The sequence below is a fragment of the Synchiropus splendidus genome, chromosome 2 (genome assembly GCF_027744825.2).
Source record: "Synchiropus splendidus isolate RoL2022-P1 chromosome 2, RoL_Sspl_1.0, whole genome shotgun sequence".
NCBI lineage: Eukaryota > Metazoa > Chordata > Actinopteri > Syngnathiformes > Callionymidae > Synchiropus > Synchiropus splendidus.
In genome coordinates this window covers 12,734,212-12,748,843 of record NC_071335.1, presented here as the reverse complement: position 1 = coordinate 12,748,843, position 14,632 = coordinate 12,734,212, and the positions used below count along the sequence as shown (strand labels likewise).

The window sequence follows — 14,632 nt, the reverse complement described above, 5'->3', positions numbered from 1 at the left end:
TTACATTTCATAAAACACTTTCATAAAACTATGAGTAATAAGTCACCATTGACCACAAATCAATATGCTCTGGCGTGGTATAAAAAAAAGATGCAAAATTTAATTAATAAAGATGACAAGAAGAGCCAAAACATGCAGACACAGATGAGAAGCTAAAATGCCACATTGCGCAAAACACACATACACACACATCTCGTGTTTTAAAGTTTTGTGGGGGCATTTCATTGACTTCCACGCTTTCCCCAGCCTCTCACCCTAAACACACGAGGGAACTAGAGTCCTCCAACTAGAGCTTTTTCGGATACATGCGTCTCATGTTCTGAACATGTGAAAAATCTTGGGATCTCATGGGTTTTAAACTTCAATGTTAATAACGGTAATAATTTGTCATGTTAAAAATAAAGATGAGATTTACACTCAAAATCCTCATGGTTGCGTTTACTTCATGCTACATGACTGATATTTTCAAAAGGCAAGTTTCAGTCTTGTTCCATTTGAAGATGTGGTCAGTGAAAAGAAGAGTTTGGACGCATCTGAGGTAGAGAGACAGTTCAGCTCTGTCAAATGTCCCTTGTCTTAGATCCAAAGCGGCATGATCAGTTGGGTCATTTCCCTCGGCTGAGGTTGGCTTCATCTGTCAACAGAAAAAGACAAAGCTGATGGAACATGGAGCATGGAACTTGAAAAGATGCTGTGTCTGACAGAAGAATGACTTTGTGTTCTTAGATCATTCTTCAAATTCCTCAAATGTAGAAGTAGCAATACATAAAGTACATGGTGATCTTGACTGTCCCAGTGGAGCTGTTACAGGCCAGGTGGATAGAAGATAGAAAGGTGAGTTGAATGCTTGTCTTACTGGCATAGTCCTCCGGCGTCATGGGCTGAGCAATGACCCTTGTGAAGGCCTCCAGCCACTCCTTCTGCTCCGGCTCCTCCTCACACATGAACACATACTGCCTCTCTGGAGTCTGCAGAGAGATGCCGAACCCCCAGTGCCCTCCTCTGGAGCCCCTACTGCTGAGCTCGGACACAGAATAGCCGTAGTTCTCCGTCCCAATAAAGACAGCGTTCAGCTCTGTAGCATCCTAAAACATGGCACAGTGAGTCGCTTCGCCACGCAAGCACTGACAAAGTCGTTTTGTTTACCAGTTGACATTTGTAGTAGAGAAGTTTCCTGCTCACTGAGCACAGAGTGAACCACCGCTTCTTGAAGGGCTCCCGCTGCTATAACCAGAGGAAGAACAGGGGGGGGAGAACATTGTTTGGTGGCTCAGCCAGTTGGTGAAGCCATGTTGTTGAGTTTGTGCCGGACTCACCGTGGGCCCAGTTTTCTCCATGTATCCCTCCATTAGGTGAAGTCTGGTGATCCGAGGTAATAGCTACAATAGAAACACAGTGATGTGAATTCTGGAAACTCTCGTGATGCTTTCATGTAGATAGACTTGGGGAATTGGGGAAACACCACCGAAATGTGTCTTACATCAGCGACTCGGAGAGTTGGATGTTTTCTCTGGAGATAATCCAAACGAGCGGCTCTGATGGCGTTGAACCAGGACACGATTAGCTGTTCGCACAAAGGAACGGGGATTAATAGGTCCACGGTCTTTGTGGTCCAAAAAAAGGTTTACAGCTTTGCCATTTTGACTGTAATAAACAATCATCCTGCAATGGGCAAAATGTCAAATTCATTCAACATTACAAGGAGCAACGTGTCTGACACCAGCACTGGGGTTCTATCTTTGGAAAGTGTGGCACACTGCAGGGTGGGGAGGAGACCCTGAGTTGAAGCGTGCCATCCATGCATGCATCCTTCTATTGGGAGAAAAGAGCTGAGCCATAGGGCAAAGTCTTCAGTACGTCCCGACTGAAGGAATATTGCAGATATAAGCAGCCACTATGGATTAAAAGAGCCTTCAAGTGTTCGGAGGAGAAGGTTCTTATTTTTTGTTCTTGATCTAGATCTTTTTTTAGTTGATTTTCTTTCATTTATTGTTATTGAATTCCAAAAATTCAAAAACGTTTTTCAGCGTCTTTCAATTTGTCTGTCCGTTTTCCTTCCCCATTGTTAGTAATAGTTATATTAAATATGAAGTATTACTCCTAAAAATATTCCAACTAAACAATATTTCTTGTCCTGCAAAATCAACAATATGAATGAAAAAAAAAGAAATCCTAAAAAGAGGTGGTCTGGTCTTATGATTTAAATTGACCATCTCTATATAAAAATCAAACAACACGTTTTATGTATATAACGTCACAACATTACACTTTTTTTCTCCAGGTTTTGAGAGGCTATAGTCCCAAAAGTGAAGTTCAATTTGAGGGGCCACATTGCATATGGTCTTTAGTCACATAATCTGGCTTCCATGGTCATGTGACCGACATGGTGGGAGCCTATTGGCCCATAGGTGCTATCAAAACGGCCATTCAGTGGACAGATGATGCTGCAACTCACTGTGAGCCTGGTAACAAAGCCTTATTCTCAGAGTTACAACAAATAGAAAAATGCAAACTATGAACATGAACTTGATGCAGTGTCTTTCACCTCAATTCAAAAGTAATTTTATTTTAGCTGGAGATCCTGAACGTGGAAAGGTTTGAAACCACTATACTGAGTGGTGTGTGTGGGAAAAACTAGAGTTGCTTTGCTTAGTATGTACATTACTGAACCATCATGGTTCACTCACCTGTCCATTCTCATGGTAGACAAACAGGTTGCGTGTCTGTTGCCCGTGCAAGTAGGAGATCTGCAGGCCGTGAGCGTGTCCGATCTTCTCCGGCTGGAAAACGGCGTTCAGGTCCTTCATGCTGATCACAGCCTTCGGACTCTTGGACCGAAGCAGAAAATGATTTAACCGGCTGAACAAACCTGGCGTCAAGAGTTAGAAGTAAAATTAAAAAATCAGCTCACATCTTCTTTGACGAAGTATCTGAGGGTGAGGTCTTTCCGCAAGAGAACAAATGACCTCTTCAAGAAGCGTTTGTTGTCTCGCCCCTTCTTCCACAGAACCGACTGAAACACATCTGGACAGACGCAGAAACCTTTGGTGTCATTTGTCTAGAAGCTAGCTGACTTTTGTTTTCAGTCGAACACACACCTGAGTTGTACACCTGCACAGAGCTGTTGTTTTCTCCAGTGAACTCTCGCCTCTCGTATTTCGCACAGATCCATTGCTGCTTTAGAACGCTGCAGTGAGAGTTTGGAATTGATCAGTGTATATTGTTGTTAAAAAGTTAAGACTTTGAGGGCCGAGGCCAAGTTGAGACCGAACTGAGTGGAGAATAAAAGACTAGTTTGTTCCAATGATGGTATTTCAGTTCTTTATTTCAGGTAAAATTAATGCTTTTGCAGTGTTAAACAAATGTCTGTGTCTATACAGCTAGTAAACTTAGATAGGATTCTGTATTGAGTTGGTGTTGGACTCGACTCAGTCTCTATAATCTCTGGTGAGGTGGTCCCAAATATATCGACTCAATGAAAGCGGAGACATCTACTCACACGCAGTCCCTGTGCTGCGGCCGGTAGAAGAAGGCAGGCACACACTTTTCATAAATGGCTTTTGCTGCATGGTTTCCAGCTTTCTGCATAGCCTGCAACACAAAGTCACTCTGACATCAACACACACTTTCACATCTTAAACATATTCATTTGCAGGGGATCTTTCAAAACAGCATTTTGTCACCATACAGTATAAACAGAAGCACACGTGAGATTTTTGTTTGTTTGTTTTGCCCTTTCTCCTTCCTTCTTTTCTGACCAGTTATAGATGTACTAGATAGATTCATCATCCAAAAAAGGAAATGCGGTGTTTGAGCTTCAAGCAGAACATCCAGAGCAAAGCGAAGGTGGCAGTGTGTATGTCGAGATGTATGGACTGAACTGAGCTTTACCTCGACCAAAGAGTCTTCCCACAGGTCCAGATGGATGGATTTGACTTTGCTGACATTTGGTATGTTGCGGTGCATCCCTGAGCAGTTCAAGCACAGGAACACACCCAATGTGTAGGAGGCCCAGTCTGGACCTGCAACCAAAACAATAACAATCATTTATTTTTTCCCCTAAACATACATAAACATACATTTACTTTGTTAGAGAGGAACTTGAAGCTGAGTTGAGTCAAGTTATGCAAGGGAAAACAAAGTAAAATATGAATGTGAGAGGGGGAAAATGATGGATCAGAACTCAAATCAAGATGTTTGATTCAACAGTTAGCTTTACACGATCATTGTTTCTAGACGACAATGACATGGAAGAAGATTGGAGAGGAAACATGAGATCATACCGTAGCTAGCTGACCTCACTTCCCTCGTTTTATCTGAATTATAAAACGTGACTTGGTTATAAGATGTGTTTCCAACTGCAGCTGTCTTAATAGCCAAGATTTAACTACACTTTTAAAAAAAATGTTTGCGTTTGTTGGTACTGGAGATGTGTTTGACTGTCACCAAACAATCCATAATAGGTGTATTTCATTGTCTGGTTTTGGAAGAAGCGTAACAATGAGAGCAAGTTGACTCACCAGGAGCTCCACAGTCAGCACACAGATTGTTGTGTGGCAGTCTCACCAACTTCATCAGGATTTGACAATTTCTCTCCAGGCTGGCCATGACTTACAAGTCCCCTGCGTCTCCAGCCAGGTGGATTCATACGCCGCCGATGTAGAGTCCAGCAGGTGAATGAATCAGAGGCATTCTCCTCCCTGTCCTGTCTGTTGCTGTATTTCCTCTTACCAGCAAGGCATCACGAAGTTTATTGTTCTGCACACAAACGCTCCAGTCCAGAAATAACAGCGAAAGGAAGTGAGGGAGAAGTAGACTATAAATGAGTTCAGCATAGTGATATCAGGTTACTTTTACTATTAAAACCAGCCTTTGACATTTGAAAGTAGTCTTTCTAGACATCTCTCCAAAAATATAGGTTTATCTGGGAGGAGCTTTCAAAACAGCATTTTGTCATCATACAGTATAAACAGAAGCACACGTGAGATTTTTGTTTGTTTGTTTTGCCCTTTTTTCTTCCTTCTTTACTGACCAATTATAGATGTACTAGATAGATTCACTTTGTGGAGCCAACATTTATGAATTAATAGCTCACTTGAATGAGCTCACTTGAATTGACAAGTGAGAGAAACATGTTTTGGAACAGTAGAGAAGAGAGACATTATCTGCCTTTAAAGGAAATCTAGTAAGGCTGTCTGTTTTTACATCGTAAAACGATGTTTTAAATGTGTAAATAAAGTGCAAAGGGGCACAAGCCTGTCGTTCTAAAAAAAAATGTATTCCTCCGATCGTCTAAAACCTAAAAAAGGAATAAGCGTATTTATGAGCGGTGAAATGAAATTCTGATCAAACCCTCAATGTGGTTGTCTTGGCAACAAACCGACCACGGGGTGGCAGTGTTACTTGGCAAGGCGGAACCAATGTGTGCCGTGTGCTTGTGCTACATCGGACAGTTGATGAGGGAGCACAGTAGCACAAGGAAGGACAAGTTTGTTTGTATAATGATTTCTTTGAATTACATCCACTGATTGAATATATAAAAAACAATGTGGGTCGCCAGGCGGCTGATGTCAATGGTACCATTAAGCGGTAAGTAGTCAATGTGCTCTTCAGGCCCGTTTTGAGTCGTTATTATTTAACTTTTTCACATACAGTCAAACGATGTCCTGCAGTATGTTCATATTTCCACGAAAACAGAAGAGAAGAGAAACCGACATTTGTATAAAAAAACAGCTGTTTTATCTAGATTTAATTTATTGGTAATAAACCAATGAATCACTTTAAGTATTTAATGTCCATCATGATCGATGACAGGCTTGTTTATAATTCAGTTTGAAGTATTTGAAAATGAATAATGCTATATTTCTTCTCACTCTTGCACAGGTCGATTTGCAGGAAAGACTGGCTGGTTTAGGCGTCCGAGACATGCCTCCCTTCCTGATCCAGAACTTCGATATCTCCAGTGCACATTTTGCTGGAGGAGTCGCGTGCCAGTGGCTGGCTTTGAGACACTGAATGATTCCATCGCGCCGTCCTCAGCTGAGCCCTGCAGAGCAGACAACAGCTCTCCTCTGGATGCTTACTACACTCCAGAACAACGGGACACCATCCTGAAGCTGCTCAACAACGCCACAACTTCAGAGATGGAGTGTGTCAAGCTTCTCAGAGGACGCAAGTCTGCCAACATTGTTGAGTACAGGACGCAGCATGGACCCTTTAAGACTTTAGAGAGCGTTGTCAACGTGCCGCTGCTGAAGCACAAAAGCGCAGTCACTGTCTTTAACTCAATACTAAACCCTGTGAAGAAACCCAAGAAAGTCAAAATACAATTGGCCAAGTTTATTCGGCCGGAGGTGGACAGGTCCTGGCTGGAGGTGAGTCCTGCTACCCTGCTTAGTCAGTGGTCTAAATCTAAACTGAGAGCTCTCTGCTTTGTGTTTTGACTATATTGAGGTGATGGTATTTCTCACCTGCCAGGTACATTGACCTCACCACAGCATATGTCGTAATATAGTCCCTCTAAACAGACCTTCAATTGTAATTGGAACTCTTGACAAGATCAGCAGAACAGACTTCTATAAAAACTCTTGCATAGATCGCTTCAACTCACTGTTCAACTCCAGGATTTGCGCCTCAGTTTTTTGAGTTACTGCCCATAAGAGGTTCTTCTCTGACCCACGTTCTGCTTTTGCTTCCTCAGGACGCCAACTCCATTGTGTCCATCATTTGTGGGACTCACAAAATTGCATGGGCGCATGTGGACCGCGGCATGATGGTGCTCGACTGGCAAGAACTTGAATGTCCCAATTTCTTAAGAGGGACCTACATGGCGTCACTGTACCTGCAAGATGTAAGCCTGTGTGAGTGTCAGACACCTCAATGCTTGACCGACGTGTGCTGATTTTGTCTGCAGGTGTCAGCGGTGGTGTCCCTCCTCCCTCCAGCCGACTTCTACATAATAGAGAAATCCGCCATCTCGTCCCAAAACACATCTCTGTTCCCAATCCTGGCTCACCTGAGAGCAGTGGAGGCCATTCTGTTTGCCCTGCTAGAAACCAAGGTTCCCCTGCCAGAGTCCAACATTCCTCCTCGGTGAGATGAAAACAGTCAACATTGAATTTTGGCAGTATATTGTGGCAATGATTCTGAGACTCATCTGGATTCTTCAGAGTTCTAAACATGATGCGAATTGCTGTGGGCCGTCACTTTGGGCTGATGGTTGGAGATTCGAGGACCAGCGGAGCGCAGGCGGTGAGGCAACTGATGACGGAGTCCGTGACGCAGAAGTTTCCCCGGATCAACTTCCCATCCGATCTTCTGCTGAGGCACAGGCACTCCTTCCAGCTGGGCAGCAGACAAGGAGGAGAGGAGCTCTGTGACGCTCTTCTCCAGGCTGTTGCTTTTTATGAACTGCTAAGCGAATCTTCTAGCTAGAGGTGACAGAAGGATTTGGACCTTTTGTTTCTGGTGGTGGTTAAATATTCAGGTTTCCTGTTGGCAAGTTTCAAGGATTACCTGGGGAAAATTATGAGTTTGATACAAAAATATTTATTTTCTTATCCATGTTAACTAAAAATAAACGCAGGGAAAGACTTCGGTTTACAGAGTTTGGATGTCAAACATCACCGATCATAAAGGTGCTGTTCGCAGGATGAATTTTTGAAGAAATCCTCTGCCAAGGTTGGAATGATAGACTTTGGGAGGCCAAGGCTCCTGAGGTAGTTCAGGCAACTGGTAAGATACGACAAACAACATCAAATATATAAACTACTGTACAACAAACTCCAGTTTGCACCTTGGAATTAAATAAAATGTCAGCCAGTTCAAATCATTCCGTCATCGTTTTGTCACCTTGAGTCGACCTCCTGCATGAAATGTCCTTGGTGAGTAAAGATGCCTCCACTACTGACCTCTTTCAAAACCATCATGGGTAACACAAAACAAGTGCTTGTTCTTAATGTAATCGGGCTGTCCCCCAATAATGAAAATGGAAATCTGAGACATATTTGTCAGTTTCAGTCGAAGGCGTGTCCTTACTTTACCAAACCTATATAATACAGACACACAATAGCAACAATTCATGTGTTCATTTCAGCAATGAGTTGCATACATCAGTGTATATCCTTAATCTTAGGTTGCAGTATTTCCCACAGGTGCGATCATAAGGAATTCCATGTGCACAGATCCTCCTCACCTTTCTTGCTGATCTGGTGTTTGAGATCTCCTGAGGCGACACATAAAACGAAGATATGGCACACAGTCGACGCAGGCAGCCGACCTGCTGCTGCTCCCCAACAGGCCGAAGCTGTCACCGCTCAGTAGTGTCCTGCTCATCTTGTATCGTCTTTGGCTCTCACTGTGGGCAGAGGAAAACTCACATGTTGAAGAGAAACAATAACTTCAGTCACCTACCTCACTGAACACAGAGGCTGAAGACAGAAGCTCAAGCTCTTCCTTTTCCGCCACTGTCTGTCTGCTTGTTCTGGCCAGTGCCTTCTGGCTTCCTTCCACACTCGATCCCAGCAGCCACGAAAGCCCAAACCCTCAACAGCAGCTTTAATTTCAAGGGTTGTCCTCTGGTGATGCTTTCTGACCAGCTCTCCATCAAGCTCATCCAACATGCCGTCTTTTATCTCGCAGCCAGTCCAAACAAACTCCTCTGACCGGCATGAAATTGGAACTGCTGGTACAGTGGCGTCAAGTTCTGACATCAGCTCAAACAAATCAGTAAATGCAGACAAGCAATCGACGGATGCTTTGTCAGACCTCCTAAGAGAGCCTAAGCCCAGACATTCTGAGGTAGTTCTTGACCGGGATGATGGTCCAGGTCTTCTCCGGCTCAGTCTCTGCTTCACCTTCACAGCAGAGGCCTCCCTGCCCAGCAGCTTTAAATAGTTCTTTGAGGGGAAGAGAACGTCCAGGTTGGAGTACAGCAGAGGAACCTCTCGTCTCCAGCTCTCAGAGAGGAGCGTCAGGATCTCCTTCATGTCTGACTCACTCCAGCGCTGATCATTCAAAAGCACACGTCAAAATCAAACTCAGCAAAGAAGGAAGAGCATCCTGAACAAGATCACTTACTTCAAGTATTTCCAACAGGTGGTCTTTGGTGACAGGAGCCAGACCCACCATGCTGGCTGTACAAGAGGCTCGCTGTGGGAGGATTTGGGAGTCCAAACTGGGCAGTTCATTGCTATTCAAGCCTGGAGATGTTAAAAGAATATGCTGATCACACAAGACTTGAGTCAGCAGTTCTGTGCTCTGGCAATTACAGATAACTTTCATACGTCACAAAACAGTATTCACTCTCCAGCTGTTTCTTCTTCTCTTCTTCTTCCTTTCGGCTTCTCACTTCAGGGGCCGCCTCCATCTCACTCTGTCCTCTGCTTCCTCTTCTCTCAAACCTACAAACCTCATGTCCTCCACCTCCATAAACCTCCTCTTTGGCCTCCCTCTCCACCTTCTGCCTGGCAGTTCCAACCTCAACATCTTCCTACCAATGTACTGGCTCTCTCTCCTCTGTACATGTCCAAATCATCTCCATCTAGCCTCTCTGACTTTGTCTCCTAAACACCTGACATGTGCTGTCCCTCTGATCTACTGCTTCCTGATCCTATCCATCCTGCTCACTTCAGAGAGAAGCTCAGCATCTTCATCTCTGCTACCTCCAGCTCTGCCTCCTGTCTTTTCCTCAGTGCCACTGTTTCCAACACTGCTGGCCTGACCACTGTTTTGGACACTTTCCCTTTCATCCTCGCCAACACCCTTTTGTCACACATCACACCTGACAGCTGTTTCCTGGCGGCCAAAGCCCCTTTGTCACAATATTTGGTGAGTATTACTTTCATAGTTATTCAACTCATATTTTTTCATTTTTTTGGAGAAGCATTTGAGTGTGTTCCTCAGGGCATCCTTTAGGGGGCGCACCAAGAGAACATGGGACTGAACCGGTAAGCCACGATCATTTGGTTCAACTACATGAATCAATAGTCCGGTCTGGTAAAATGAGTTTGACCGCCAGTCAGACTCACCCTGTAAAAGTGGCCGAGACAAAGATTACATCCTTTAAATCTGAACCAAGTTTCTTGAGGAAGACAGGAAAGTGCTGTCAGGTTGGAGGTCCAAGTGGATGAGTTCAAGTCTAATGAGGTCTGAGGGAAGACACATGACAAAGAGAAATGTATCGTTGCAGAATCTCCAGTCACGGGGACTGTATTTGACTGCGAATATAAGACTTATGAAGTGACTGAAAGAACAAGACTCCTCATGGTGTTTGAACTCTCTCTCTCTCTCTCTCTCTCTCTCTCTCTGCAAGCTTTGCTTTCGCAGGACAAACTCAAAGTAACTACTGCTGCTCCCTTCTCTGTTTGCACCACGCTTCACCTCAAACTTTTTGTTACCTTTGGCCCACAGTTGCAACTGAAGAAGGCAGCGCCGGATGTCTCCACGGGTCAGTGTCACAAGGCTCATGGCATCGTCCAACTCCAGCCTCACTCTCTCAGCTAAACACACCAGCTGCAGGTAGCTACAGATGTGGGCCTGAAAAATGTCACAGAGGTTTCAATACCAAATATTTGTGGGGCTGTGGGTTGTGACACCAGCACATTACTGGGCACAAATATGTATGTATCAAAACAAAAAACGGTGACTGAAATAAAGAAGAAAGACATAAAAATCTCATGAAATGGGCCTAGAGAAAGACCCGTGGAAGATAATTTGATGTTAGCGGTATGAAAAACACAAGCTTGTCCTTTGATCAACAGGACTTCATGAAGGTGACAGTTATGCAGTTGATGCAGTCATGTCAATGGTAACCAGAACCTAGAAAGGCGCCAAATTAACTCAAGGTGAAGTCCAAGGTCAAGGTACGACAGTGTCAGCTAGCATCATCCACAGTGTTTTGAGTCAAAGGGGACTAAGGGGAAGAAACCTATTCTGTTGATCTACCACTGGAGCCATGATGTCTGAGGTTCAGAGTTTCAGCTTCAGTCATCACTCAGGGCTTTTCTTTCATCCACAGAGCAGTACGAACAACTTTGTCCACATGTGAAGACAAACCTAAGCAAACACTCCGGATCATGTTTGTGCAGTGACTTACAGCTGATGGGGACTTGAAAAGTATTTCTTCCACGTGGCAACAGAATCTCTCCTTGAATTTAGGATCTGTAACAGGAGAAAATGTTTTCAGACCAAACACCACCATTTCAATGACTGACAAGTCAAAATGTGTGTGTTCACCATCACTGATGAGGACAACCGGCCTTTTTGCCGTCGACATGAAAGTCTTGATTGCTGCATAGAAGCCAACATCATCTTCAAATACGACATCGACCTATGAGATGACGACAACCTTGTCATGTGAGTCATTGTTGAGGGAAACAAAGCAGCGCCACAAAGTCTCACCTCTTCAAACAGAATCAGGGAAGTGGCCTTTATTTTCTTCTCCTTTCGGTCAGTTTCCGCTTCTGTGTCGCCAACATGGTCATTCATGACAACTTGTCCAAAGCACAACTGATCAGCTTTGGCCTTTGCTTTAAAGTAGTCGGTCAGTGTGGCTTTAGGAGCAAGGGAGGCGTCTCTGCGACTGGAACGGGAAAACGACGGAGGTGGGCGGCGTTTTGCACTGCGGATCATATTTTGGGTGGATGCAGGTTTTCCTGTGCGATACAAATTAGTACACACAGACAGAGTAAAGTTGATGTCACCGTCATCCACAGTATAACAACTCCTCATCTTGGGGGAGCAAAAAAAGAGGTCACACCTGGACGATCATCGCTCCTTAGGAGGCAGTTTTTGTAGCTGCTGAAGTAAGAAGGTTTCAGGTGGTCTCTGTCCGACGTTTCCACAAGGTGCGACTGCGTTGCTTCTTTCAGTTGCGCCAAAACATGACGGCCGTTGCGCTGAGATGAGCTGTTAACCTCAAACACCTGTGTGTGTGCAGGGGGGCATCTTTATTTTATTTTCAATGCTTCATTGAATTTCAGTGGCATGCAAAAGATGAAGTTTATTTCAATCTCTCATTCATGCCATAGGAGCCACGAGGGCAGAGAGATGAACAGTGGATTCTTACAGTTATAACTGGTCTTTTTTGGGAGGCTTTTTTTTATCTTTGACTTCTAGTCCTCACAACACAGAAATGAAAGTGTGACGTGTAGATCATCCACAGCATTTTACCACCAGCTGTTCCAACTAAACAAGAGCGACTCCACACATCATAACTGAATTACTCTCCAACATATGGCTTTTTTAGCCATTACGATCAATACATAGGCCTTTTGTTGTTGTTTTTGTGGTGCTGTAATGCTTTTGGAAATAGCTCTGCAACAATATGTCACACTGAAGAGGCTCACTCTGACACTAGCTCCGTCTGTTTAAAACAGAGCACGTGATGGGGCCACCATGCAGCTCCATGACTCCAGTCAAAGTACATTTAAATGTACACAACTCTGAACACAAAATAGATAATATTGGTACTTCTTTTAAGGTAGAATGCGTTTTATTGAAAAGGCGGTTAACATTAACATTAACATTGAAATTGTCAGTTTTGATAAGACTTTAAATTGGGGAACACATATGAACAATTAATAAACGAATTATTTGTTTATTTACGGACAGTTGGTGGCTAATACGCTGCGACTAAACAGATGAATAAGTACTTTATTTAGAGTAATAAATGTTGTCCAATTTAAAGTGTGACTTTCTTCAGTCTCGGAAATGGTGGAGACATTTTCCCCTCAAGATTTAGTGCAAACTATTTTGAAAACATTCCATTGTACTGCACCAGAAAGGCAAGACATTTATGACTTCCAGTCCAGAACACTTCATCTATGTATGTATGCATCTATGTAGTGTGAAACTTTAACATCACGAGACAAAATGAAACACACCTTGAAGCCAAGCTCAAAGGCACAGGCGTACACTGATGCAGTCTTGCCAACACCCGAAGGCCCTGAGATTAACACCAAGTTATGAGGCGGCTTCTCTCTGAGCTCTTCATCGCCAGCTGCACCCTGGAAGTCCCCACTGTCCCAAGTATCTGCAGAGATGAAAAAAACAAAATGACAAACAAAAACACCATACGCACAAACATCACAACATGGATTGTCTTTGACGTACCGCTATGGTTTTTCTTCCTCTCTCTTTCCCCCGTTTCATCACGGTCAGCTCTTTGCTTCCATTTTTGAAACCAACTATTAAGCAGAAACCGCACAATAAAAACATTGCGCTTTAATATATACACTTCAATAAAGCAACATAGAACATCTCACACAGCATGTGACACCACACAATAAAGAAATCAATAAAATATTTTCACACTTCACTATATACAATGGCAAGCAGAACTCTTGCCATTATACCAACTGGGTAACTGTTTATATTGAGGCAACTAGATCATTCATAACAATGATATATAGTTACCTATATAGTTTGCTGACAGCTGCATCATTGCCAATCACTTCACTGCTGCAGCGAGGGCTGTACTTCTCCGTCCATGGAACATCCTCAGAGCTGCTTTCTGAAAAAGACCCATAGCAACGTAATGCCTTCCAGGAAATAATTCAAAGTGATATTGACCTGTTTCTGGTTCTTGGCTGGTCCTGAATGAGCAACTGCTTGATTCAGTGCGAGTAGTTCTTATCGAGTCGTCCTCCTGAACATCCACAAGGCTTCGAAGCTGCTTCAACCTGCGAGTGCGACTCAGTCTGCTGGTTCTGGTCTTCACTGGACTGACAGCATCCAGGTTCAATAACCTGGGAACATGACTGTTTTCTTTGCTAGTGTCATTGCACTTGAAACGTTTGGGGACCCTCTGAGTACTGTTTCCACCCTGCTTCCTCTTTTCCATGTTCTCTCCTATTAGAAAAAGAAGGTTAAGACAATTCCTCATACTAGCAGATCAAGCTTTTCAGCCAAACTTACCTTCTGGCTCAGCCTTTTTCAGCAGGTTATCAAACACTTTGCTGACAGGAAATGTTGGGTTAGATGTCTGGATGTCTTTGAGGCAGGCTCGCAGGGACAACTCTCCACAGTCAGGAGGCCCACTACTCTGCTCACAACCTCCTCTGCTCTCCTGATCAGCCGCAGCATTTCCCTGACTTGGGCTGTTCGTGAGTTGGTGAAGCTTAATAGCATCGTTTCTCTCAAACTGTCGAGTTCTACAGCGGAATGTCGGTGCTATTTTGACATGTCTAGCTGTTCCTGACTCAGCCATCAAACACATCATTCTGGGAAGACGCTTCACGGCATTTCATGGCTGGATGCTGATCAAATAAGCAGCATTGACACCAGTACCATGTACCGCATAGAAGCCTTTAGTTTGTATTGTACACCAAACTACTACTCGTCGAAAAAAGGTTGCACACGCAGGATTTCAAATTTGGCGGCGGACAGTTACGGAACTATCATGTTGATAAAGATAACAGAATGTGTGGCCAATTTGAATTGGTTATATCGACAAGTTAAATTAAATGCGCTGAAGAACGTATAAATACATAAATAATAATGTATTTTTACCACTCTCCAATTGCCAAATGCGATTCCTCATTTCTTCTACTGGTTTAACTTCACGGTTTATCAGTGCAAATGACAGGGTGTCGCCTCCTGTCGACTGGGAGGAGCAAAAACTGCAACCTGG

The 14,632-nt window shown here is 43.7% G+C and overlaps 3 protein-coding genes across 6 annotated transcripts; 1 reads left to right on the top strand and 2 right to left on the bottom strand.

The window, feature by feature from the left end:
• Nucleotides 1-58: 58 nt before the first annotated feature.
• On the bottom strand, nt 59-4,773 carry LOC128754779 (arf-GAP with dual PH domain-containing protein 2-like). Its single transcript, XM_053857649.1, has 11 exons — nt 4,521-4,773; nt 3,892-4,022; nt 3,500-3,591; nt 3,099-3,187; nt 2,912-3,024; nt 2,688-2,828; nt 1,481-1,564; nt 1,317-1,379; nt 1,147-1,224; nt 857-1,085; nt 59-634 (listed from the first exon to the last, which is right to left on the bottom strand). Exons 1-11 carry the CDS (start codon nt 4,606-4,608, stop codon nt 606-608), a joined length of 1,137 nt encoding a protein of 378 aa, XP_053713624.1. The 5' UTR covers nt 4,609-4,773; the 3' UTR covers nt 59-605.
• Nucleotides 4,774-5,457: 684 nt separating this feature from the next.
• LOC128754780 (transcription elongation factor, mitochondrial-like) lies at nt 5,458-6,524 on the top strand. The gene is made up of 2 exons (XM_053857650.1): nt 5,458-5,589; nt 5,884-6,524. Exons 1-2 carry the CDS (start codon nt 5,547-5,549, stop codon nt 6,441-6,443), a joined length of 603 nt encoding a protein of 200 aa, XP_053713625.1. The 5' UTR covers nt 5,458-5,546; the 3' UTR covers nt 6,444-6,524.
• Nucleotides 5,892-14,554, bottom strand: LOC128754778 (ATPase family AAA domain-containing protein 5-like). 4 transcript variants are annotated; one of them, XR_008413980.1, is made up of 15 exons: nt 13,918-14,554; nt 13,573-13,851; nt 13,417-13,513; nt 13,114-13,187; nt 12,885-13,033; nt 11,759-11,924; nt 11,401-11,654; nt 11,236-11,329; nt 11,096-11,160; nt 10,398-10,536; nt 9,079-9,200; nt 8,413-9,005; nt 8,195-8,356; nt 7,016-7,344; nt 5,892-6,841 (listed from the first exon to the last, which is right to left on the bottom strand). XR_008413980.1 is itself a non-coding variant. In XM_053857645.1 (14 exons), the coding sequence occupies exons 1-14, from the start codon at nt 14,219-14,221 to the stop codon at nt 7,203-7,205; spliced, it is 2,640 nt and encodes an 879-aa protein (XP_053713620.1). In that variant the 5' UTR covers nt 14,222-14,554; the 3' UTR covers nt 5,892-7,202. The 4 variants fall into 4 exon arrangements, 3 of the variants coding, with proteins under 3 accessions (XP_053713620.1, XP_053713622.1, XP_053713623.1); XM_053857645.1 differs by having other exon boundaries at nt 5,892-7,344; XM_053857647.1 differs by lacking the exon at nt 5,892-6,841 and having other exon boundaries at nt 7,298-7,731.
• Nucleotides 14,555-14,632: the final 78 nt, after the last annotated feature.